Below are 23,759 nucleotides of genomic sequence, written 5' to 3'. Positions count from 1 at the left end.
CTAGTTCCCCGCAGTCACCCTCACAGACTGTTCCGTCAGTAACACACCAGAGCAGGGCTCCCCAGGATGACAGCTGGTACCAAATCCTTCTTTGGCCCCATAACAGGCTCTCAGAGTTAGCACTCAGCAGCAAAACGGACTCTACTCTTAACTACCTGTGGGTTTTTTACCTTCTTTTTTGGTTCCAAACCAAAACCAGACATACAGTATGGAGGATGGAGAGAGAGGGAGAAGAAACCAGATAAGCCCAGGATCCTTTTCTCAGACTATTTCTCTAGAAAAATAAATAAAACCAGGGAGCCTTATGGCACAGGAGGTTCTAAATGTTCTTTGTAGACCTTCCAAGTACAGGAAAGAAAAACAAGGACATCCATCTGGGCGGTAACAATGCGTGTGAGCACATTCCAACAGCCATGGTGCAGTTCAGGTACCTTACGGTTACATCAACATCACGCTACGTCCTCATCACGTCGGATGAGAAATGTGGAGCTGGAATTATTCAGAACCACTGGAACGGAAATCTCACATCAATTCCAGCAACAAGCAAAGTAAGTCCAACATTTCTCCACCTGACCAGCATCTGTCACATCTTAAAGAAGACAAAACACGTTCCGCTCCCTTAAACTCTGGAAATTTCACAGGAAGCATTTCCCCAGAAATGATCCTCCTACACTTGGCTAACTCATTTGCTGCCATTCCAAATGCCTCTGGAAACAGCAGTGGGATTCGCATTCCGCAATTAAAAAGCTGGCTTGTACTCAACCACACTGCTGAACTACGAAATGTTTGTTCTCCAATTACTGTTTAACAACCCCCTCTGCAAAAAAAGCCCCTCCAACAGCGCACGCCCCAGTTGCGGGGATGGCAGTTTGCAATGGGTGTAACTAAAGGCACCGCTTTCTGAACCGAAACAGTGAAGTTTTGCTAGACATACTAAACCTGTCTCTGTAAAACCCATGGCAATTCTGATCCAGTTTCAGCTTCAGGTAATTTAATCGAGACGTTTCTGAACAGAAAGGTGCTTTATCATTCACACAGAGTTAAGGGTTTCGCACCTGAACTCATTCTGCCCCCACGATAAAGCATCAGAGCCGACCTGATAGCCTTCAGTGAGAACCTGTGAAAGACTGAGGAGATGGGCCATGGAATAGTCTGCCGAGGACAAAATGGGGTCAACATGATAGATGCCAAAAGAATTCAAGATGCAGTGAAAAATACGACTTGGGAAAGCTTTAGTTAACAGGACAACAATTCTTCTCTCACTCAAACAGTCCAACAGGTTTCTGTCTATCCGAGAGGCACGGTGAAATGGCTTACCCTGCCACTCCACATCTTCCTTACGAGAACAAAAGGCAGCATTCGGTTTTAAAGAAAACACCACTCTCATGGATTTAAATCAAACTCTTTCTGTCAGTTACACTATTTCAGGACTGAAAACTCAAGACTAATCTCCTTTTAATTCTTATTGTCACTAAAAATAGAAGTAGAACTTAGCTTGAATTTTCTGCCTTGGCTTCCAACCACACTTTACAATGCTATTCTAGCCTGTTTTGGTAGTAGCAAATCCAGATTTAAAGTTCTCTTTATCATTCTCTAAAACAGTATGTAAAACATTGTTTTATTTGGGAGGGCAGGAATCCTGATAAATACACATGCTAGTTATCCATATTCAAATAAAACAAGTATTCCACATCAGACTTTAAGGCACTGATGACATCCACCTTCACAGAAAGTCACTCAATGATTAGATGATAAAGAACCAAGCATAAACCTTATCAAATATGCAGCTTCATTTTATTTGTCATCAAGATAAAAGGAAGCAGAATCTGAGAATGATGTTTACATTTTGCATTTTCACTCATTTGCACCTTTTTCCTGGAAGTCTACAACGACAGTGTTCAAAGCACTGACTTCTTATTCTGTTGAACTAGAAAGAAATTTCAGCATCCTGCAAGGATTTATAATTAAACAGCCGGCAGTTTTCCCAAGTTAGTAATTTAGTCTTCCTATCTTGCGGCTCCTTCACACACCTACAAACAGTTAGTGAGGTTTCTTGTGTCCCAGAATTAGTCATACTCTCCCTGTTTATACCAGGTGAGAGAAGAAGCAGCAACACCAGAGCTATTTCACCTCATGGTGTTGCATTAAAAGTCTTCATATCTCACAGGAAGAGAACAAAAGGTTCTGGAAACAAACATAAAAACTATCAAAATTAGTAAATGGTTTGCTCCAAGTGGCATGAAATAAACAAGCATCCTTCTAAAATAGCTTATTGTTTTTAACAATGTCAGCTGAGCTTAAAAATATCTGGTGTGCATGTTTTAGTTTTTAATTAGACCATGTTTGAATTTTTTCAGCATTTTTGGCATGTTCACAGCATTGTTTTTAAATGTTTCAAGCCAAATATTATTGCTTAAAAACAACATCTAAATATATGCCGAATTAATTTCACTTCAAGTTCAGCAAGTTTTACCTTAAGTCTCAGTTCAACAAGGGGAAATGCCAAGTCCTGCCCCTGGGGAGGAAGGCGCTGGGGCCACACAGCTGAAAAGTGCCTGGGAGCCCTGGTGGACACCACACTGAGTGTGAGTCAGCAACGTGCCCTTGCTGCAAACACAGGTAACAGTATTCTTGGCTACATCACACAAACCATTTCCAGTGAGTCAATGGTAGCGATCCTTCCCCTCCGTTCAGCACTGGTGAGGCCACACTGGAGCACTGGGTCTAGTTCTGGACTTCCCAATACAAGAGAAACGTGGATATACTGGAGACAGTTCAGCAACAGGCCGTGAAGATGCTTACGGGATGGGAGCACCTCTCCTGTGGGGAAAGGCTGAGAGAGCTGGGACTGTTCGGCTTGGGAAAGACTCAAGGGGAATCACATCAATGCGTATAAATACCTGAACAGAGGGTGCAGAGGAGTCAAGCTCTTTGCAGTGGTGCCCCATCACAGGACAAGAGGCAGTGAACACCAGCTGGAAACACAGGAGGTTCCAGCTGAACCAGGAATCAATTGTTGACAGTGCAGGTGACTGATCAGTGGCACAGGCTGCCCAGAGAGGCTGGGGAATCTCCTTCCTTGGAGGTACCCAAAAGTCATCCAGGCACAGTGCTGAGCAGCCAGCTCTTGGTGGCGCTGGTTGTGCAGGGAGGTTGGACCAGGTGACCTCCAGAGGTCCCTTCCACTCAGCCAGCTGGTCATGCTGTGATTCTGTTTTAGCCACCAAAATATATCCTACTGTTTTTGAAAGTATAAATCTGCATTTTAATTCCTCCTGAGACAATCCCCACCTAAGGCAAAGCAACAGGATAAAAAAAAAAACAAAAAACAAAAAACAAAAACAACCTCAAAGGCTTTCGGAATTGCTTCCCCTACATTCCAACCTGCAGCAGCTATAAATGCACACAAAGCAATCATCATCTTTACTTCAGGCTAAATAAAGACTCAGTAATGCTTTCTTACAGAGACACAAAAAGACCATGAGCTTCCTTTTGCCCATCATAAAGCTAAATACAGATCAAAAATTAGGCAGGAATACTCTAAGAGTTTGTTTTCAAGATACCTACTCAACCCACAACACGTCTGTCCAAATAATGACGTTCACATGCTATAAACTGATATGCTATGGATTAAGGCATTAAATTCACCTGAATACTTGTTCCACACAGTTTAAAGCACATCCCTTACTCCTTCTATACGCTTTAGGTAGGGTCTGGAAGTCAGATTTCTCAAAAGCCAAAAATACTGAATTTTTGCCTCAGATAACCTCGAAGCTACATTCCTTTATTTCCGCACTGCAGGGCGCAGCCCCCAGGACCCCAGCGCTCTCCCTAACAAGGTGTTGACAATCCCTTCAGAACACATTCCCTTGGCTGAAACAGCAAAAGGATTTTTCTAAGTTATCTTTACCAGCTGTCCAGAAAAGTGGAGATTGCCTCAAAGCCTGCCCATTTTCTTATCTCCGCTCTCCCCGGCTGCGTCGGGTGGCCCAGCAGAAGCTGTCTCAGCACACCTTCGCGCTGCTCTGATCCTGCTAACACGATTGCTGTAAGGAGCCAAAGCATGCACGCATACGCTCCGCAATCTCTATTTCAAAAAGCTCCTTAAAATCCACCAGTTCATCAATCATCATTACAAACCCTCTCCACCCTCTGACCTGACTTATTTGGAGAACAGATTTCAGAGGCCGCAGTTCTACAGATCAGACCCTTAAATCAGGTGCCTTTAATCACATGGTGCCAAACTGTGGGCGAGGAGGCATGGTCTCATTTCCTTCAGTCTGCAATATATTCTTAAGATTGTAACCAATACCTGCTCTGTCACACTTCTTTGCATGTTTAACCTTTACATCACAGTTTTCTACAATTAATCCCCTATCGTTTCTAACAGGCTGTCTCCATGATATTGACACATTGCCCTATATAATTATACACCATAAGCAGGCATTCTCAGCCGCTTCATGAGGAAAAAGGTCCTCAATTACATTTTAAATCAGAGCATATTATGACTACTAACTTGCTTCTGACTAAATTGCTCCTTGTCATTGTCAGACACAAACACGCAGCTGATACATTGCATACAACCTTCATTCATCACATTTCAATCCAAATTCTCTAATAAGGAAGGGCTGAATTCAAGAGTGGCACCATTATCGCACAATGGCTGAAAGTTCAACTCAGCACCAGCAAAAATAACTTGCTGTGCCATCAACACCTTCCTCTTAACAGCCTCCTGCTATTATTTTGGTAGCAACTCACCGGCCCCCAAAGATAACCCAGAGCCTGGATCTCCTCTGACAGGCTGTCGCATTTAAGCCACATAAAGGGCCTTTTGGACTGCTAAGATCATGCAATGTCAAGCAAAAAGAATGGCTTCAAAAGACTTCGTTCATCAAAAGGCTTTAAGCAGCACTGCCACATGTGCTTCCAACATCAGCTTTTCCACTCAGTGGTGATTTCAAGGCACAACAAATTCCAGTGGCAGTTCCCACTGGGCAGCCATTTCAAAGTCCAGAAGAAAACTGAGGAAACCCTTCTTCAAATGATTCATCATTACGTTTTACCCCTGAAGACACAGCCCAGAAATACCTTGCCACTGCTAGGGATTCAATTGCCTCCCAAAGACAAGCCAGCAGGGTTACAGCCAGCTGTCCTGTAGGGTCACACTACTCCTGTGGTCATTCCTCAAACATCCCCACTGAATGTGAGGACCAGCAGAGCCTCCAGGCTCCAGAGCTTCAAAGTCCTTATGTAGTCATGTGGATGACTTCCAGTTCTGGAAGGTTATAAAGAGAAATGAAATTTTAAAAAGTATATTACAGCAAGGCAGGTACCCAATAGCTGTCAAACTTTGACAGCTGCCAGCTAACCTTCTGCACGTCAGAAAATCCAATGAACCAGAAGTAGAAATATTCAGCTGTTTGCATTGTGTTGTCCTTCCAAACTAAGGGGCACCAGACTGTAGAGGTTTATCTTCTCTAAATCTTAATAGACAGCTAAATATAGTAAAATGGTGATTATTTCGCACATCTTTAAAGCAACAATTTCCCTCCCAATTAATTTCCAGTTCCTTAGATTAATTATCTACTCAAATTTTCTTGATTCACACACTGCAAGAAGCTGAATGCATTTCCTGTAAATTAAATTGCCTTCAGAGATAATGACTGACATTCCTAGAAGAACTTCAACTAAGCAAAAGAATCAAAAATCCATTCTATTGAATCTGCCTGGATGGGCAGAAGGGAGAAAAGTGAAAACCACTGCCATGAAAACCACCGTCTCCAGAGACTTGTGAAACTCTGGAGGTCGAACTCAAACAATAAGCTGTTCTCGCTTGCCCTCAGAGTAACGACCCCAACATAATAACAAGCAGCAGTTCTTCATTAGCCCAAATAAGAATGAAGTGCAACTCAGACAAAAAAATCCTGGGAAAATCACTATCGGTGGCAACTTCAGCCACTGTGGACCTGTACCTGAGGAGTCTTAAGGCCTACCGGACTGCATATGGTCCAGAGACCTTTTTCTGCCATGTTTAGTGACAAAGCTCCTGTAAATTTCTGCAATACTTGATTGGAAACTTCAGCAGAGAAGTGGAAAGCAGACCATCTGCAGAGATGTCAAGTAATTCCTGCTGTCAGACCAAAAGTACCAAACTTCACAACTGTATGCTGTTTATGAGGACAAAAAAGTTTCTTATTACTCAAAGCTCTGTCATTTCAGCACATCAAAAGGGAACTTTCAGAACAAAGCACACCTGAAATTAAGTATCTGCTAAAAAGCATACACATTTCAAGCCTGTCTAGATTACTAGCTAGGTATAAGCGGAAATCAGACAACAGAAGGAAGGCAGCGTTAGCCTTCTACACACTGATCTTATAAAATATTTAAACAGAACATGTGACCATTGGTAATATGCACCTTGACTGAACAACAGGCAGCACAAAACCAATGATTTTTCCCCAAAATCTCTAGTATATGTGTATCTATGGGGGATAGAGAAAAAGTAGATTTAAGAAGTAAATCAAAGCATACACACAAGGAGATGTTACAAGTTTTTATGGTACAGCTCCTGAGACACAGACACAGGTAGGCTAACAGATTCTGAATCCTTTCATTGTTTGAGGAAACAGACACAGGAGAGATGATGCTGCTGAGAACAAAGCTCTCTTACTCACCCCTCCAGCCAGGAACTTCAGCAGTGTGGTTTGTCCAGCATCAGTGCAGAAGCCAAACAAGTCTGTGCTTTAATAATTGATTAAGATCCCACCCTAGCCAAGGCAGTCAGTCAGCTGTACAAGAGTACAAACACACTAAAATGCAGTATTTTTAATTCACCTGCGTATAATTCAAACAAAACATTTATTTTTTCAAATGGAAGTAGAACACAAGCAAGAAGTCCATGTAACAGAACTGCATGGCTGATCCATCAGCTCTATGTGCAAAACCAGGGAGGTTTGTTCCCTTATATTTAGGGATGTTCAAGTCTTATCAGAAAATAGCCATAAAATAAAACAACACTAAGCCTTTTGGTTAGTCTCCCCCCTTCTGGCTCCTGCTGAACAATCTCGTTTTGTGTTCAAGTGAGGAAATCTATGTGAGGAGCAATGCAGACTCACTAGGATGGGTAACACACATAAAGCTTACTTCAACTTCAATAAGATAGGAACAATAATGATACAAAACCACTTCCCATGTTAAAACAATACAAATCCTATTTAGGCTTAGATGGAAAAAATGAACACTTAATTAAAAATTAAGAGTGCACCACATGATGCCCTTTACCTGTCATTTCCTATTTAGTCTACCTACATTACCACCAATCAATCTGGAAGAGATGAACACTGGATATGATTTTAAAAAGCTAACGCCTTAAGGAGACTTCAATTACTGTCTTTTAGACAGAAATATTCTTGCACTGATGCAGTATGCCTGATCATTATACTTATAATGCATGGTTTCAATGATGGAGTTGATGTTACACAAAAATTTGCAAGATAATAAGAATCAGTTCTCCAAAATGATAACTACGACGTTATACACTGGCAGAATACTGTGCCAACAAAAGCAGCTACGAAGACACAGAAGATAAGCCATATAAAAAAAATAACTAGAAACAAATTCTACACTGGAGACTTCCACTTTTTAGGCATTTAGACCTGTAACTCCAACCCTACCCTTTCAAAGCAGAAGTGGCAGTCACAGTCTGGATTGCAGTGAAACTTTCAATGGTCCTCGGTGAGCAGAGTTACCTGCAGTTGTCCTCATCTGCAGGTTAAAAACAAATCTAAAACCACAAGTTCATGTTCTGGAGCACAAATTTTCCACTGTACTTGCAATTATTGTACGTGTTGAGGCTCTGCCATTTTTGAGTGTTTCTTAAGCTGACACGCATTTCATACAAAGCAGTCAACACCTGTAAGAATGGTAATTAATGTCTGGGAAAAACCCAACGTGGGACAACCATAGAACTTATCTGGGAAATATATCTTGGAGATATAAAATACTTCCATGAAACATTGCTGAGTATCTCTTCTCTTAATAACTACCTAAAGATGGAGTTGCACAGCTCTGCTGTTACTGCTGGATTTAGAAATAACTGGATTTTAATTAAACCCAGAAGAGGAATGAAAAATTGATGTTGCACCAGCACAAGTTTCTGCTTATTTTTTCTTCTTTCCCTAATAAAGGTGGTGCAGTGATGCCATTTCTACAGCCATGAATAAAACAATCACATTTCTGTTACCAGAGTTCTACAGGACACCCCTGTCTCTAAGGCAAGGCGCGAACACTCCAATGAAAGCATCACTAACAGTTCAGCTGGCATCCACAGCACCGAGGGAGAGACAGACAGAGGAAAAAAGGAGCAGCTTCAGGTCATTAAGCTGAAATCCCCAGAGGTGACCAACATCTTATTTAGGGAAAGATTCATTCAAATTTTATAAACCTAGTGAGTGAATAAGTTAACTAGAAAGGATGTTGGTATCAAAAGGGAAATTAATGATGACCTGAATTTAAAACACAGCAATTGCCCACATTACAGACACACTGACTCACAAACCATCCCTGCACTGTAAGAGATTCATAAGAGAAGGTTGCATTCTGGGACATGTCAATTAAAATTAAGAATGAAATAACTCTGTGCAACGGTGCTGAATGGCATTTTCTTTCAAGAGACAAGTTCAAATTGAGATTTCAGCTCTGCAATCAGATTTTCCTTCTTAACTCTTTCTTTTCCAATGCAAGGGATCAGCTTGTGACAGTCTTCTCTTCCACTTCAAATTCTCAACTAAATTCAAAGAGAGATTAGAAGGACCCGTTATCTGCCTGAAGCCCAGACCGCGATAGCGCTTCTACCAGAATTGGTAAGATGGGAGCTCTGCCCGAAAGGCACAGCAGCTCTAAATTACCATGAGTGCTGTTAGCAGGATTCAATCTAGAGTTGCAGGGACCAGTTTTTTTTTAAAAAAAAAAAAGAGAGAAAGAAAGAAAATCCAAAAGTGCATTTAACAGTCTGCTGTTACAACCAGTCAACCTGAGCAAAAATTTATGAGGAATTTGTTCTCACCATTTGCCAGTGTCAATATTTAGGCTATTTTGTCCAACAAAGAAGTCAGTTCCATCACCACACACCATCTCCACACGCTGGCTGCAGCCCACTGCCAACCACACTTCCCAGCACAGTTCACGAGGAGATCACCAACTGCACTCTTTCATGGTGAAACCCCAAGCCCCCGTGGGTCTGCGGGCATTCAGTGCTGCATTCCCACTACTGCTGTGGTAAATACATGTACAACGCATCAGAACTGCAAAATAGCATTTCTGCTGAGTACACACTGCATGAAGTGCCAGAGCTACCTTGGTATTTTTCCTCAGGAGAATATGAAGTGGAGTTTTAAGGAGTAAAAGTACCTTTTCCCAACTGCTTAGCCACCCAGCAGTATAGTCTTTGGGATCCACTGCAAAAACTTAAAAATGTAAATAAATGGGTTTAAGTGGCATGTTTCCATCATTAACTTAAGATTTTAAAGACTTCTTATAAAAGCAGTTACCTACATTTTAATACCCAGAAGAAAGCTAATTCTCTGCCCCTTTAAAAGAAAACTGTGGATTTCAAAAAATAAAATAGAACACTTCAGGGAATTTTAAGTACAGGAAGGAGGGATAAGGGCATGGGGGAAGAACCCATCAGTCTTCGTAAATATTTTTGCAACTCCAATTGCCAAAACAGTATCCGCATAATGCACCTCCGCCAAGTTTCTTTGAAAACAAGAAAATTCAAGGAGCAACAATTCACAAAACACACCCACACATTTGCAGTGTATTTATACAAGCACACATAGCACTTCAGCTGCTGCGGACACTCTTCCTTCAGTATCTTGTTGTACATGGCAGATGTTGATTCTGCCAGGGTCTCTTCTGGAAAGCCTCTGGAATGCAGCCAGCCCTGGAACAGGCATTACAGAATATTTGCTATACCTCTTGGTAGAAGCAGCGAAGGAAGAAAATCACGTTTTATCTGAGCATTAAAAACTTGTGCTATTAAGCTGAATTTTTGAAGTGTCAGCTTAGTGAAAGGAAATAAAATAAACAGATCCCACGTAACAAAAACACAAAGATGATTTGGAGATCCAAAAACCAAGCAGCAGAAAAAAAACACTATATATGCACCAAAACCAGCAGCCAGATCTTCAGAAGTGTTCAGCGGATTGCTGCAACCCTCCTGTACGCCAGCTTGTTTGAAATCTGCTCCTCATTTTTGGTTGCCTGTACAGCAACAGTTTTCAAAGATTCGGTCCTCAAACAAATAGTATAAAAGAGTATATTTCAAATCCAACATGTTAAAAAGGGTGATGACATTTTCAATAACTGAACAGCATTCTCCTTCTCTTTTCATTCTCACAGAGTTAATGGAAAATACTTCCTGTGGATTAAAATATCGAAGCTACAACTGCAAGTACAAAGATTTTTCTGTTGCTATTACACAAATAACAAATTAGCACTTCTTTGCACCTCTTTCTACTGTTGTAGCTAAGGGAGAAGAACAGTGTCAGCTTCATATTTACTGAACACTATTGAAGGAAGCCCTTTTTGCTATCTTCTACATCTGAAATGACTGATGGCGGCTGGTTTTGATGTAATTACAAATGTCTCTTCCCTCCGGAAATAACCTGCTAAAAAGAATATCATACGTTAGAAGCAAAACATTACCCTTAAAAATCGCCAAAGGTATGCACTACTGCATAGCCCTGGTATTCCTGTGCCACTAGCTGGTGGCATGACTGTCACTGATGGCTGAAATGCTGAATAGGAAAAAGAAGAGAGATGGGATGTGATAAGATCACATCATAAAAAACAAGATAAATGTGTCGCCGCAACTAAGACACATTCTAACCTCAGGTAGTACAACACCATGTCATGATCGGAAGAGAAAGAATGACCCAGATAAGATGAAATTGCTAAGGACAAATATGAGATGTTCCTCATCATGCATACATTTACATAATTTCACTGCCATTTACATATGCTAATGTGAGCAACACAGTTTTTCAGAAATTTTGTAAACATTTCTTAGTCCATTCCTTTTGGGCAAAGGGCAGAATGAAGCTCCAGAAAGTACAATGAGCTTATTAAAACCACGACCAAAGAAGGAATAAAAAAAAAAAAAAAAAAAAAAAAAAAAAAAAGAGAAAATAGGAGCTGCATCACTAGGTTCTGACACTGCTGACACTGTGTTATTACTAGGACACGATCACCGTGCAGAAGTGAATTAATGCCCTAACTATCAGACTTCAGAAAGACTCCATACATTTTGTTCGATACCTAGCAACCTGCCTGCCGGCGTGAAAAAGCAAGGACAAGGTTTCACAGAATCACAGAATTTCTAGGTTGGAAGAGACCTCAAGATCATCGAGTCCAACCTCTGACCTAACGCTAGCAGTCCCCACTAAACCATATCCCTAAGCTCTACATCTAAACGCCTTTTAAAGACCTCCAGGGATGGTGACTCCACCACTTCCCTGGGCAGCCTGTTCCAGTGCCTCACAACCCTTTCAGTGAAGAAGTTCTTCCTATTATCCAACCTAAAACTCCCCTGGCGCAACTTAAGCCCATTCCCCCTCGTCCTGTCACCAGGCACATGGGAGAACAGGCCAACCCCCACCTCACTACAGCCTCCTTTAAGGTATCTGTTTCCACCTAACAGATTCACTAAAATTTCATCCACAACCCTCTGTGTACTTCACCTCACCCAACCACCCAGTCTTCCTTGGAACCAATCCCATAGCCCAAGCTTGCTGCTTCCCTTCCTCCAGAGCACAACTCTGCTTCCCCTCCTATTTCCAAACAGCCACGCTGCTTCTCGGGGCGGGCACTGCTTCACCTGTAACAGCACGCTACAAATGGCACTGGTTTTGAAGACCTAATCATGTAAAAAAGACATTATGTACATCTCGAATTGTTAAGTTTGGGGAATGTTTGAAGTACTGCCATCACCGTGCCCCAGGGAGGTGGGAGGGCTGCCACGTTGTGCTGCTCGGGAACAGGACAGTCAACTGCGGCTTCACGAGGGACTTCCAGCTGCTCCCTTTCCTCACCCAAAGACGAACACCCAACAGAGGGAAACACCTCACCCCTGAAGTCCAATCACCTCTCTCAGGAGCATTCAAGAATCGCAGGAATGCTCATAAAATATGAATGCAATTTCTCCTCAAATACCGATGATAAGCCTGTATTTATCTAGTAGCAATAAAAAGAAAAGCAACTAGACAGTAAATTATTTGTTTTTAAATTAGGTGCTGCAAAAGATTACCAAGACAACAGAAAACAACTAAGGCATGAGAATGCACAAGCCAAGCAGCACTTCAGGCAAGTAACAAAACGATACCGCTTTTGAAGTTACAAGCACAGAAACAACCATTTGCTTTTCATTAAGGGCAACTGTTAATATTATTAGTTGCTCTTAAAAAAGAGAAGGTCTGCCAACAATCCAACAGTTCAAGGGGACATCGGATGGACAGATGCTGTGAAAGCAGTGAGAGTTATATTTTACAGTCTTAAGCAGCATCAACATGTACTTTACAAATAAAAACACCGCTATTTACAAAGTCATTCTTTCACAACATCTAGCATTTAGGTTGAAATCTTTTACAACCCAGGAAAAGAGTATTTATAACCACTGCCTCATTAGAGTGTCATAAAAATGATTTATAAAGAGCTGGACTCTTAAGAGAGTGAAAACCTTATCTAGGATCCATCAGAGACTTGAAATGGCAAAGACATCACCAAAAGAGCCCAACGGGGCAACGCTGGCATCCCAAAGCATATTGCCAAGCTCTTCCAGATGAGCTGATAACCGGTGTAATTGATGTTAGTAACATAAAACATCTGCTGGATTCAATTTAAATGACAACACATTTCTCCTAATTTAAAGTACACCAACAATGGGAGGATTATCCTGGTCAACATTGCTTCCATTAAGATAAAGGTTTAGGAAGGACAACACATTAACACAAATTAACTAACCACATACTTGGGAGAGCACCAGCAGGGCTTTATGAAGAACCAGAGCACTTGCCCTACAGAATTTATGCCAACAGAAAACAGTGGGCGCATGAAAGGGGGACTTCTGGCCACCACTTCCATTTAAAAAGCTAGGGTCTGTTGTGCTGGTGATTAACAAGGATTCAGGGAGGTGTTCACAGAAAAATGCAGCCACCTGCATAATCTGTTTTACAAATAAGTCATTTTGTCCATTAACAACCGTTTGTTTTGCATTACTGTAATGCAGTACTGTGCAGTCTTATATATTGCTTTTAGTCTTATCTACTGGTTTTCTTATCCAACCTTTCTCCGTGTCTACTTGGACTTTAACTCCATCTCATTCGAGCTTGGAAAGCTCAAGTTTTTGCATAATGTGCTGGTACAAACACTGGTTTATTTCTTGGTTAAATGCATCACAAAACAAACCAGCTAAGGTCCACATGCTGCTGTGCCTGGAAGCCAAAAGGGCTTTTATTCCCTGAACATTGAATTCCCCTGAGAATCATTTCAAAGAGAAATGCAAATAGCTTCAGATGCAAAACTTGCTCAAATAATTTGAAAGAGTTTACAATTCAAACAGCAGAATAATCCTGATCAACCATGGAACTGTTTACATCTCAGGGCTCTACCATCCACAAACAAATTGTGCTGCATATCCTATCAGCTCCTTAATGAATGGCAAGTTTGTAAGTTGAAAAGTCTTCTGCATGTTCAGGATGATTCTGATCACTGCTACACTGCATACATCCAGATTAATGCTACTTAAATATATACTGCTGCAGCCACAACTCCCCAAGCAAAGACGTTATCTACAATACAAAATTAAGCCCTCACATTCTGGTTTCATTTCAGGCTTTCAGGAACATCTTTCTCTGAACATTACAATAGTTTGGCTGTGAAAGTTTTACTAAAAATAAGAGTTCAGAGCTGTGCCAGGAGATTTAGCTTGCAGAGGCAGAAATTCCCAAGCTCAAACATTCTCCACATTTACTTAGAACAGTTTTCACTTTATTTTTTGAATGCCAAAGAGAAGAGTTGTGATGTGAAGGATAGATGCGTGGGATTAGCCAAAAGGGAAAACTCAGGCATTTCAATTTCCTGCTGTAAGCAGGTGTGGGCTTGACTCATCAAAGAGGCAGAGAACACCACTGGAAGTAATGAATTTTCACATTACTGCAGTATACAGGGAGCACCGAGTCCATGGAAACACCACCCCTTAGTAAGGCAGACGAGATCTTGCTTGCACATTTGTAGATATAAAAAATTACGATTCCCCAGAGAAAGCAAAACTTTAGGCTCTGTGTGCTCACCAAGCCTCTCTCGGGTACTGTTGCATCGGTTCACTGTTTAGGCATGCAGACAAGTGAACGAAAGAAAAACAAAGCTGGGTAGCAACCTAATGAAATACATGAGGCACAAAGGACGCTGTGAAATTTAAAACTATCGAAATTTGAGTCTCAGTTTTCCTTTAATCAGTCATTTGTAATACCCTCTCTAATCTCAAGATTTAACTCAGGGACTCCATTCACTCTTGAACCCTTTCTCTTACTATTTATTCCGGTTGGGACACAGGGTAGAACCATCATTTCCCCTCATCCTTAAAAGGGGAAACAAAAAACAGGGAGACCTACAAGCAAAATCCTATGTTCCATTCTTCACTAGAAATAAAACCTTTGAACATAAACTAAACATCACCTCTTACTATCCTAACCTTATTACTGCTAAAGCTACCCCAATGCTAATTTCCTTCTCTTATGTTCTGCAGCATAAACAAGTCTGTGCATTGCTATGACAAATACTGAAGCCTAATATAAAATAACGAGGAAGACTCCTGTTAATAAAAATATCTTGGAAAGCAGAGTTAAAAAGAAGCAAGTTCCCATAAAAATTACTTAAACCATCCACTATCAACCCTCACATGCAACCCTAACTTCTGCCACTTTCCTCCAAGTCACCACTGCACACTGCTGAGCTTTGCTGGGCAACATCAGTCACACAAAGGACGCCTCTGGAACAACAGCAATTTTCAAGACCATGAAGAACAAGCTGTTTTTAACACTCCCCTCTGTCCTTGGGAAAATCTGACCAAACCAAACATATGCAGAACTCCCAGGCCAAGTCACGTGAGATATGAAACAACATCAAGATAATATTTAATCAGAAGGAGCAGTTACATGAGATCCAATGTGCATGCTTTTGCCCTTTTCTTTCTCCCTCCCAATCTACTTAATACTCTGCCACCCACCGGCATTAAAGACAATTCTTCTTTTCCTAAAGCGTGTATGGCTCATTTCAGATTTAAAGCTGGACCAGTTCACTGGCCTGACCCACAGAATGGCCCTGAAAACATCTGTGCTTGCAGGACTGCGGGCAACCTGCTGTGTAGCTTGGGAAGCCAGCAGCAGTGAAGGCCAGGGCCTTCGTAACCCAGTGAAGGTAAAACTCCTGTCCCCCCAGCCATACCCACAAACGTTTCAGGCAAAGAGAAAGAACAACTGGCAGAGATTGTGAAATTTTAGTTTCCCTAGTAAAATCCAAATTATCTTAACAATTTTACTTCCGCCTCTCAGAGCAGTATCCCGGGGGGTAGGAGGAGGGCAGAGCGCTGCCCTGAATTAGCACAGGCTACTCAGAAGGTCTGCAGGAGGAGGACACAGTAAGAGAAGTATGTTATGATACACATACTACATCTTTATGGCTTACTTCATACAAAACAGGAGTTTGGAAGAAGTTTCCCTGCATATAGTCCTACAGTTTTGTATCACAGAAGAAACTACCTTAGAATAACAGAGGAACAGCTGCAGCAGTGGACAGACACGTGGAGAACACACCAGGATCCGTATTCAGAGAAATACGACATTTAACATCCAGCTACAGACACACCTTATACATGACACAGCCACATTCATCCAGTGGCCCTGACCCCACTCCCGCTGAAGCCAGTATTAAAACCCCGGGAGGCAGAACCAAACCCCTCAGATTGTGTTTGAGAACAGCCTTGTCAGAAATGCCCAGCCCATCAGTTTCATTTAACTCCAAGCATTTTCTTTCCCATTTCATCTACAATAACGAATATTTCTAAGTTATGAAAGACATTCAGTGTATGTGCCTTTAAAAAAAAAAACACTAAAACTTGTATTTTTAGCAACTGCAGGGCTACTTAAGCAAAAAATGCAGCTCTCCCAGTGCTGCCCGTGCACCAGCTCACCTCATGGCCTTTGGGACAGGTGGCTTAAGAAACACGATCACTGGAATGCTTGCTCGAGACACCTGTTGCTGTTACGAAGCTGCATTCACACAGACAGATACACAAATTGGACATTACAAACCTTTGTGTCCCAACAGCTCCAAGAGCACACAACAGCACTTTTATAAGAAAAGAGCTCATGTCACAGCATGCTCAGAATGAGAGCACCTCGGTGCTCCCAGCCCACGCTGTGTTGTGCTGCAGTCATGGAAAAGGACCTGGCTGGGCAACGCCTGCGTTACGAGGCAAAGGCACATCCATGCACCAGAGCCCCCAGCCATCCTGCCAGCAAGTGCCCGAGGAGTTGCAGCACCCCCCCCTCTGGCAGGGAACGCCTGCCTCTGCCTCAGGGCTGGCAGAAAGCAGCGCGTGCCTGCACTCAGTTGCTCCAGCACATCGAGTGCCTCTGCAACTGAGTCACGGCAACACGTCCCTCTGCTCAGCTCTGCTGCACAACTGCTGGCACAGGCTTTACTTCGGGGAGCGGGGAGGAGTCAGCGTCAGCCTGCTGCATCCCTTCACTCCCAGGTACCAGAGCACAGCAGAGCTGTTTCAGGCCTACCCTCACCCTGGGCAGCCCGTTCTATGCGAGTCCACGTGTGAATCCACACAGCATCCATGCTAAGTAAGCTCCCTTCTCACTTGGTTTTTCCAGTACGATTTGCCCAGCTGTTTGGAAAGTGATGATGCCTTCACATGCTGCACCTCTGAGAACATTTCTTCCAGAAGATTTCCATCACTGGTACAGGCTCCGTCAGGCATGTCACTAATGCATTATGCAATTTTTCATCCTGCCAGATCTAAGATCTTGTACTTGCTCACATCAGTATCATCCTCTAGCACAATGCTTCAGAGACAAGGTGCTGAGGAGGGGCAGCACAGTGCATGAATTAGTAATGCTCACAAAGCATATTTTCTGAAGCAGAAATCACAATCGAACTGAATAGTTTTTGGCAAAAATCACTATGAGACTCCTCTCTTCACAACTTCAGGGCCCTGAGGCAAGCCAGTAGTTAAAGTTCCAGATCAAAGCTGTATGTCATATAGTGGACCAAAATATCTTGAACAGTCCCAGACTTCGAGATCCTTCAAAGTTTCATGAACTCTGTAGTTCATTCAGGCCGCTGAAGAATTCACACTGCAGATATTAAGGACAGATCCTTGGTCAGCTCATCAGTAGAAGAGGAAAGAGCCATGGGATAACACCAAGAAGGAGACACCAACCTTTACTCTCTTGGCCACAACGGTATTTTTTCAGCACGTATTTCTTCTACCGGTCTTCTGAGATAGCTGCTCTTGTAGCCCAGAACTTTAGGAAGTCTAACTATTCTCAGGAGAAGTCAAAAGGATAGTTAGAAGATACTGGTTCTTTTTAAATATGCTTCAATAACTGTCTTTTCTCAGATTTTAATGCAAGGAGTCTCTGAAGGTGTTGGGTCTTCTGTTAATGTGGCAGAAATCCCTTCCAGTATCTCCCTCAGTTTTTGTCTATACTGGCTGTGTAGATTTGTCATTCACCTCAGTCATTTATCCATTTGGCTTAGTTTTACTTAATTGTGATCATTAAAGCTAAAAGATTACTTTCTAAAGGCTCTGTAACTGCACAATAAATTTCTCTGACAACACAGTTTAAAACTACTGCCTTTCATTACGCAAAGCCTTCTCTAATATGCTACTGCAGCTTCAACCTGATAAGTTATACTGCAGAAAAACCTCAGAACGAATCCAGAACCATCAGAAAAGACAAAATAACACATCTGTTTGATCTTCTGCTATGACAGGCAGCAGGAAAATTAAAACCATGAGATTTTTTCTTGTTTTGTTTTGATATGGAAGAATTTACAAATTAACTGAAATGCATGACCTGAAGTGATTAACGGTAATCTTCCACTCACTCAAGCTTTTCCTCCTATCCAAACCAAAAAGCCAGGAGACAAGAACACAGCTCTACTGCACATGCCAAATGCATTACGCTTTTTTTTTTTTTTTTTTAACACAGTTAGCATTCTGCTCTGTGCCTCATTTCTTCTTCTTTTATTGAGGGGAAAAAAATCCAAGAAATCTGCTAATTATTTATGTATGCAAAATCAACAAGCCTTTGCATGCAATTTGACAGGTACAGTAACTTCAGGCCAGGCAGTATGACCAGGCCCCCACACACCGATAAATCCCCTCCTCCTTAAGAAGCCCACAGGTGGCACAACACACAGACAGGCACCCAAACCACCCCAGCGCTCGGTAACCTCCAGCAGCAGGGCAGTGGCTACAGGGACCAGCTACAGACAAAGGAATGACCACACAGGGGCCCAGCTGAAAGGGCTACTTTCCCCTCCAGAGAAACCAATATCCTCCTTGCATTGAGAAATGGCTCAGCCTCCTGTTACCGAGATGGCCAAGTTGCACACACCACAATTAAAGCAAACAAGCACCTCCGGCAATCCCAGCGTGCTGAACTTACACGGATCCATGGATGTACTATCACAGCATTTTACTTTCTTCTCCCAAAACACACAGTTTTAAATTAAAAAGGTGGAGAAGAAAAAGAACATTTAAGGAAAGCTACAGCACCTCAGCCAAGTTTGAGGAGCAGCTGTCCCCTGCTGCCCCCTGCACTTCCAGGGCTCCCCCGGCTCACCGGTGGGCGCAGGGGTTCCCCAGGTGAGCCCCGCTACATCCCGGGAGCCTCCCTGATCTCTGCTTATTTACATCTAGCCTGCAACAGCTTCACTCTGCAATGCCCAATGACACTCCAAGGTAAGGAATAATATTTGAAATCTTTTCCCACAGAGCTCTAAGTCTGTTATAGTTAACGAGGTGACAGCAAGGAGAGCTTTCTGTTTAAGGTAACATTTTGAGTCAGAAACTGAAGTTATTTCCCTCCTATGTTCAACAAGAAAATCAGAGAGAAAGCACCGGCATGCTGTATGGGAAAGGCAAACACTTAGCAGAAGCACAACTGCAAAGCCGTTTTTAAAAAAAAACACCGTTTGTAGCTATGCCCTGTCAAAGAGTTCTCCAGATGCACCGAGCAGGACGAGAAGGTCACAGCAAACAATAGCTGCCTTTTTCGCGTTTCATCAATTCGCCCACCGGAGACAAAAGCGGGATCTCTGCGGAACGCCCCGGCACAAAAGGCGGCGCAGGTCCCCTCCTGGTCCCCTCCTGGTCCCCGCTCCGAGCCCGAGCCGCCCTCCCGGCGCCCTCCCCGCTCACCTGTTGGAGCTCCGCCGGCATGGAGCCGAGGGGCCGGCCGCCCAGCCCGGCACCGCGCGCCTCCCGCCGGCCCCCCGCGGCCACAGCCTCCCGCTCCGGAGCCTCCTCCCTGCGCGGAGCTCCCCCTGCGAGCCGAGCCGGGGTAGAAGACGAGCGGAGCGGAGCGGAGCGGAGCCCCCCGGCCCTCCCGGCGGGGCCGCGGCCCCTCACACGGCGCTCCCCAGGGCGGGACCCGGCAGCCGGGGCCCGGCCACGCCCGTGGGGAGCGGGCAGAGCTCGGCGGCGCCTGAGGGGAGCGGGGCGGCCTCGCTCCGTGCCCGCTGCCGCCGGGCGGGCGAGGAGGGCGGCGGCGGCCCCCGGAGCTTGCCCAACCCCGCCGGGGGCTCCGTCCTGCCGCGGTCCGGAGACAAAAGAGGGAAAATGAAATGTCACCCGGCCGGGCCCGGGAGAGGAGAGGAGAGGAGGGGAGGGGAGGGGAAGGGGACCCCTCACGTGGCGCCGCGAGGAAGGGGAGGGCGGGCGGCGGCTCGGGCACTTGGGGCACTTGTGGGAGCTCGGGGCCAGCCCCGCTGCAGCAGCGGCGCGGAAGGACGGGCTGCGGGCACAGCCTCCTCCCTTCCAGAGCTTACCCAGCCACGGGGAGGTTACGGCTCAAACTCCAGCCGCCTTATTTATGTATTTTTTAAGTCGTTCACCTGCCTTCAGACCTGTCCCACCTTCACTGCAAGAGGGCCCTGGTAAATTACTGGTTAGCGAAACGGGGAGGTGGTGGTAAGGGTAGGACGGCAAGGGGGGCAGCAACGAGACCGAGGTAGGTGGGTGTAAAGCAGCCCTGACCCAACCTGCGGGCTTTTTCTTGCTCTAAGCCTTGCCGCAGGTCAGGGAGCAGCACTGCTCGCCCTGACCAGGCACGGGGCAGTGGCTGCCTCCCCTCTCCCTCCTTCATGCTCCGTGCCAGCAGCGAGCCCCAGCAAGGAATAAATCCAAGCCTCTAACAGCTGGTGGCTGAACAGTGGTAATTAGGGACTGAAAGCTACTGGAATCAAATTAGAGCCTGTCCCTGGAAAGCAGGGATGGTCAGAGACAGTCAGACCAGCCAAAAATAAAAAAAGGAAGGTAGATCACAATCAAATTTTCTGTAATTTTCAGAATAGGCGCCTTTGCACAAAAGGATCTTGGCATCCAGCTTCAGGTTCCCTGAAACACACGCCCTGGGTCAACGCAATTACTGTGTCCTTAATATCAATCCCACAGAAAAAAATACTACATGCAAAGGGGGGCATTCAAGACAGGCAGGAATGTGTCAGACCTTTTTAACCCTAATTTCAGCTTTCCTACCCCTGCCAATGTCAGAGTTCTAGCTGAGTGTTAGAGCTAGGGCTCTGTATTTTAGGGACAGAGGAAAGGGCAGGACTGTGTTACCCAACTCTGATCCTAATTTGTTTAAAAATAAACGTTGTAAAGGTTGACAAAACCTACAAGGTTTAGCTGAATAAAGTATTTGCTCCAGTGGAGGGTAAAAAACATGCTCTATCTAAAGTGGAATAATTTAGAGGCAACCGGTAGCGGCCCTTAATGAAATACTTAAAAGTCAAAGCAAAGTGAATGGAATGCAGTTTTGTATGAGGCTGCTGTACTTGTCCAGCACTCCCCCCCCTTCTCCTTGCCCAGCTTTTCTTCAGTTAACTAACTAACATAGCTCAACTTTTGTTGAGGCCATGCTGGCATGGAAAAGTACCATTCAATTTAGGCATGCACATGGACATGTGCCAGACCTTTATACGCTGTCAAAGAAAAAAACATTATAAAGTCTATATCCATAGGGCACTGGAGTAGCTACTCTTGAATGCAAAATGATGAAACTGAAAACCTTCCTGGATGGACTTGCCAATTGTTACTCACATGAGAAGTCTCTCACGTTGTAAACCCACAGGTGTTTTTGCAAGCCATGCAAGATTAGCATTGTTGAATTTTAGGGTCCCACCTTCTGGATTCAGGTTGTTATTTAAAATGATCATTTTCCTCTCAAAAATATAATAGATGCTCATAGGCCTTCTGGCTATAAAGTAAGTTTTGAAAATGTTCAGACTGAAAGCCAAAGATTTTTTTTCCCTATTAAAAAAAAAAGGTACATTTCAAGTCCCCTTATTTCTTAGCCACTTGCAATATTTTAGAGCTCATGTGATTTTGAACACTAGGGTTTGGCAATGCTGAAGTAAAAGAACTAATTATCTAAATAAGAGTTATGGATTAGATCCCTAAGGTTATACTGAACTTCCAAATTCTGGCAACAAACGCTCTATCCATTAGTATCAGACTGCTGACTACATCCTAAACTCTTTTTTTTTCCCCACCACCATATTTTTTTTAGCTGAACTTCAATTTCATAATTTGTCACATTTTTCCCAGCTGCAACAGTAGGGTGAAAACCATCTTTTTGCTCTCTGAAAAATTAACAATTGATAAGTAGGAAGGAATTTAATTCTCTGGCTGAGATCCTGTGCCAGTCCATCTTCCAAGTTCTCTCTTTTATTTTCTTCCATTACCCTTAAAAATTTTCTATCAGTAGTGCTGCACTATAGATTGATCTGCTCTCAGCGGCAGTAAAAACGAAATGGTTTACAGCTCTGCCTGGAAACATAACATATGCCTTCAGTGATATGTAACTTCCATAAAGCCAACAGAGCAAGGAGTCACAAGATGAATCAAGAGTCCCAGATAACCATATAGGCAAAGGCCCAATGATCACCCATTGCAATTCCCACTATTAGCTGGCCTGTATTCATATAGGTACCTTCCATGCCAAGGATATTTTTATTGTTCTATGAATTTCATGTAGCAAATGAACAAGGTAATGAGAGTGCTAAAGAAGAGTACATCACGATGTGTCACTGTGCCTGCCATACTGTAATGGTTTTAATAGGGGCAGATGAAAACAGAAAATTATATCCCAAACATAAATCTTGAAATCATCTTCTGTTAGCATTTCCATCATTTTTAAATGTTTTACAAATTACATTAACCTTTTCAGGGCATCTGTACTTGGTCCAAAATTGTTGCATTACCCTAGTAGGATACTGCAAGGTTAGAAACAGAGATCAAGCCAGATAGCCTTAATCAGGGAGGAGGTTGTGTATAAATGGAGCGGTTTATGTCATTCTTATTTAAGAACTTAGTAATAAAGAGGAGGTCTAGAGGATCACAAAGCTGAAGACCAGTATGACAAAGAGGAAGCAGCCACATTCTGTAGAGGGAGACTTAAGGCACTTCAGTAAGTTGAGAGGATTTTCATTTGTATACAAACAGCTTCCATCATGCTACATCTAATATCAGTCAACTCCATTTCATCCAAGTTGTCATATGACAGGATGAGAACAAGGACAGTCTGGTGACAGCACTGCTTACATTAGAAATAAAGGACAAAGGAAGCTACATGTCACTGCATATAGGGCGCAGCTGAATGAATGACCTATGTTTCTTTCCAGCAGCTTTGTTTAGATAAGAATCAACCACATTTTACAGGCTTAGAACTAGAAAAAAATAATCACTTCCTGTTTTATGAAAAAAAAATTAAGATATCTTTACATTTATAACAGAATGACAATGGCAAGGAAAACAAATCAAATTTAAGGCTGGTACTGTGGCCTTAATTTCATAATGTAGTTACTGGAAAGGAATACCAAGACACTGAAATGTATGAAAGACAGATTCAGGATTAAGTATTTTTCATTCCTTACTTTTTGTTGTTGTTGTTATTATCCCCCTTCCCACCGACCCCCCCTTCTACCCCTGGATTTTCTAGATGATTTGTGCCATATTTCAAGCTGAATATTACCATTACCTGCTCAGAAGATGTAAGATCAACTTACGGCATTTTCTCATTCAGAGGGGAAAAGGTGCGCTTTGTCGTTACTGGATTGATAAATGTCTGTACAGTCAACCCTTTTTATGATAGTTTTTGACTTAATTATGATCTTTCTCAAACCAAAACCTGAAGATTTGTTTGTTGTTGTTTTTTGTTTTCCTTTTTTTTTTTCTGAAGAGAGAATTAAGATGTCAAATACAAAGAAACCTTATTCCAAAGGAAGCTTCTTGTATTTGAAATATATGTAAAATAAGATTGTAAGAAGAAAGAAGAGCTAATTGAGATGGGTTAGAACCAAGGAGAGTATAGTTCTTCTCAATCCTTCATGACAGAATTCTAAAAATGCCACTCTGCCAGCAGCTGAAGATACATTTTAGCTTAAGTCCCTAAACTGAA

At 43.0% G+C, this 23,759-nt stretch overlaps 1 protein-coding gene and 1 long non-coding RNA gene across 11 annotated transcripts in view; one reads left to right on the top strand and one right to left on the bottom strand.

The window, feature by feature from the left end:
- ARVCF (ARVCF delta catenin family member) overlaps positions 1 to 23,759 on the bottom strand; it is a 272,630-nt gene that overhangs the window by 129,151 nt on the left and 119,720 nt on the right. Inside the window, exon 1 of one of the 10 annotated variants that reach the window (XM_084538983.1) lies at positions 19,499 to 19,976. The exons of 7 other annotated variants lie outside the window; for them this stretch is intronic. In XM_084538983.1, coding sequence (XP_084395109.1) covers positions 19,499 to 19,519 — 21 coding nt within the window. In that variant the 5' untranslated portion in view covers positions 19,520 to 19,976. Of the gene's footprint in view, positions 1 to 19,498; positions 19,977 to 23,759 lie in introns of those variants that run through there. 2 more of the 10 variants (XM_084538986.1, XM_084538984.1) reach the window with 2 other exon arrangements.
- LOC311446283 lies at positions 16,378 to 17,912 on the top strand. Its single transcript, XR_014698822.1, has 2 exons — positions 16,378 to 16,813; positions 16,941 to 17,912. It is a non-coding gene; the product is annotated as an uncharacterized lncRNA (long non-coding RNA).

This window comes from Aythya ferina, assembly GCF_964211825.1.
Source record: "Aythya ferina genome assembly, chromosome: 17".
NCBI lineage: Eukaryota > Metazoa > Chordata > Aves > Anseriformes > Anatidae > Aythya > Aythya ferina.
This window is presented reverse-complemented; position numbering and strand designations above follow the sequence as displayed.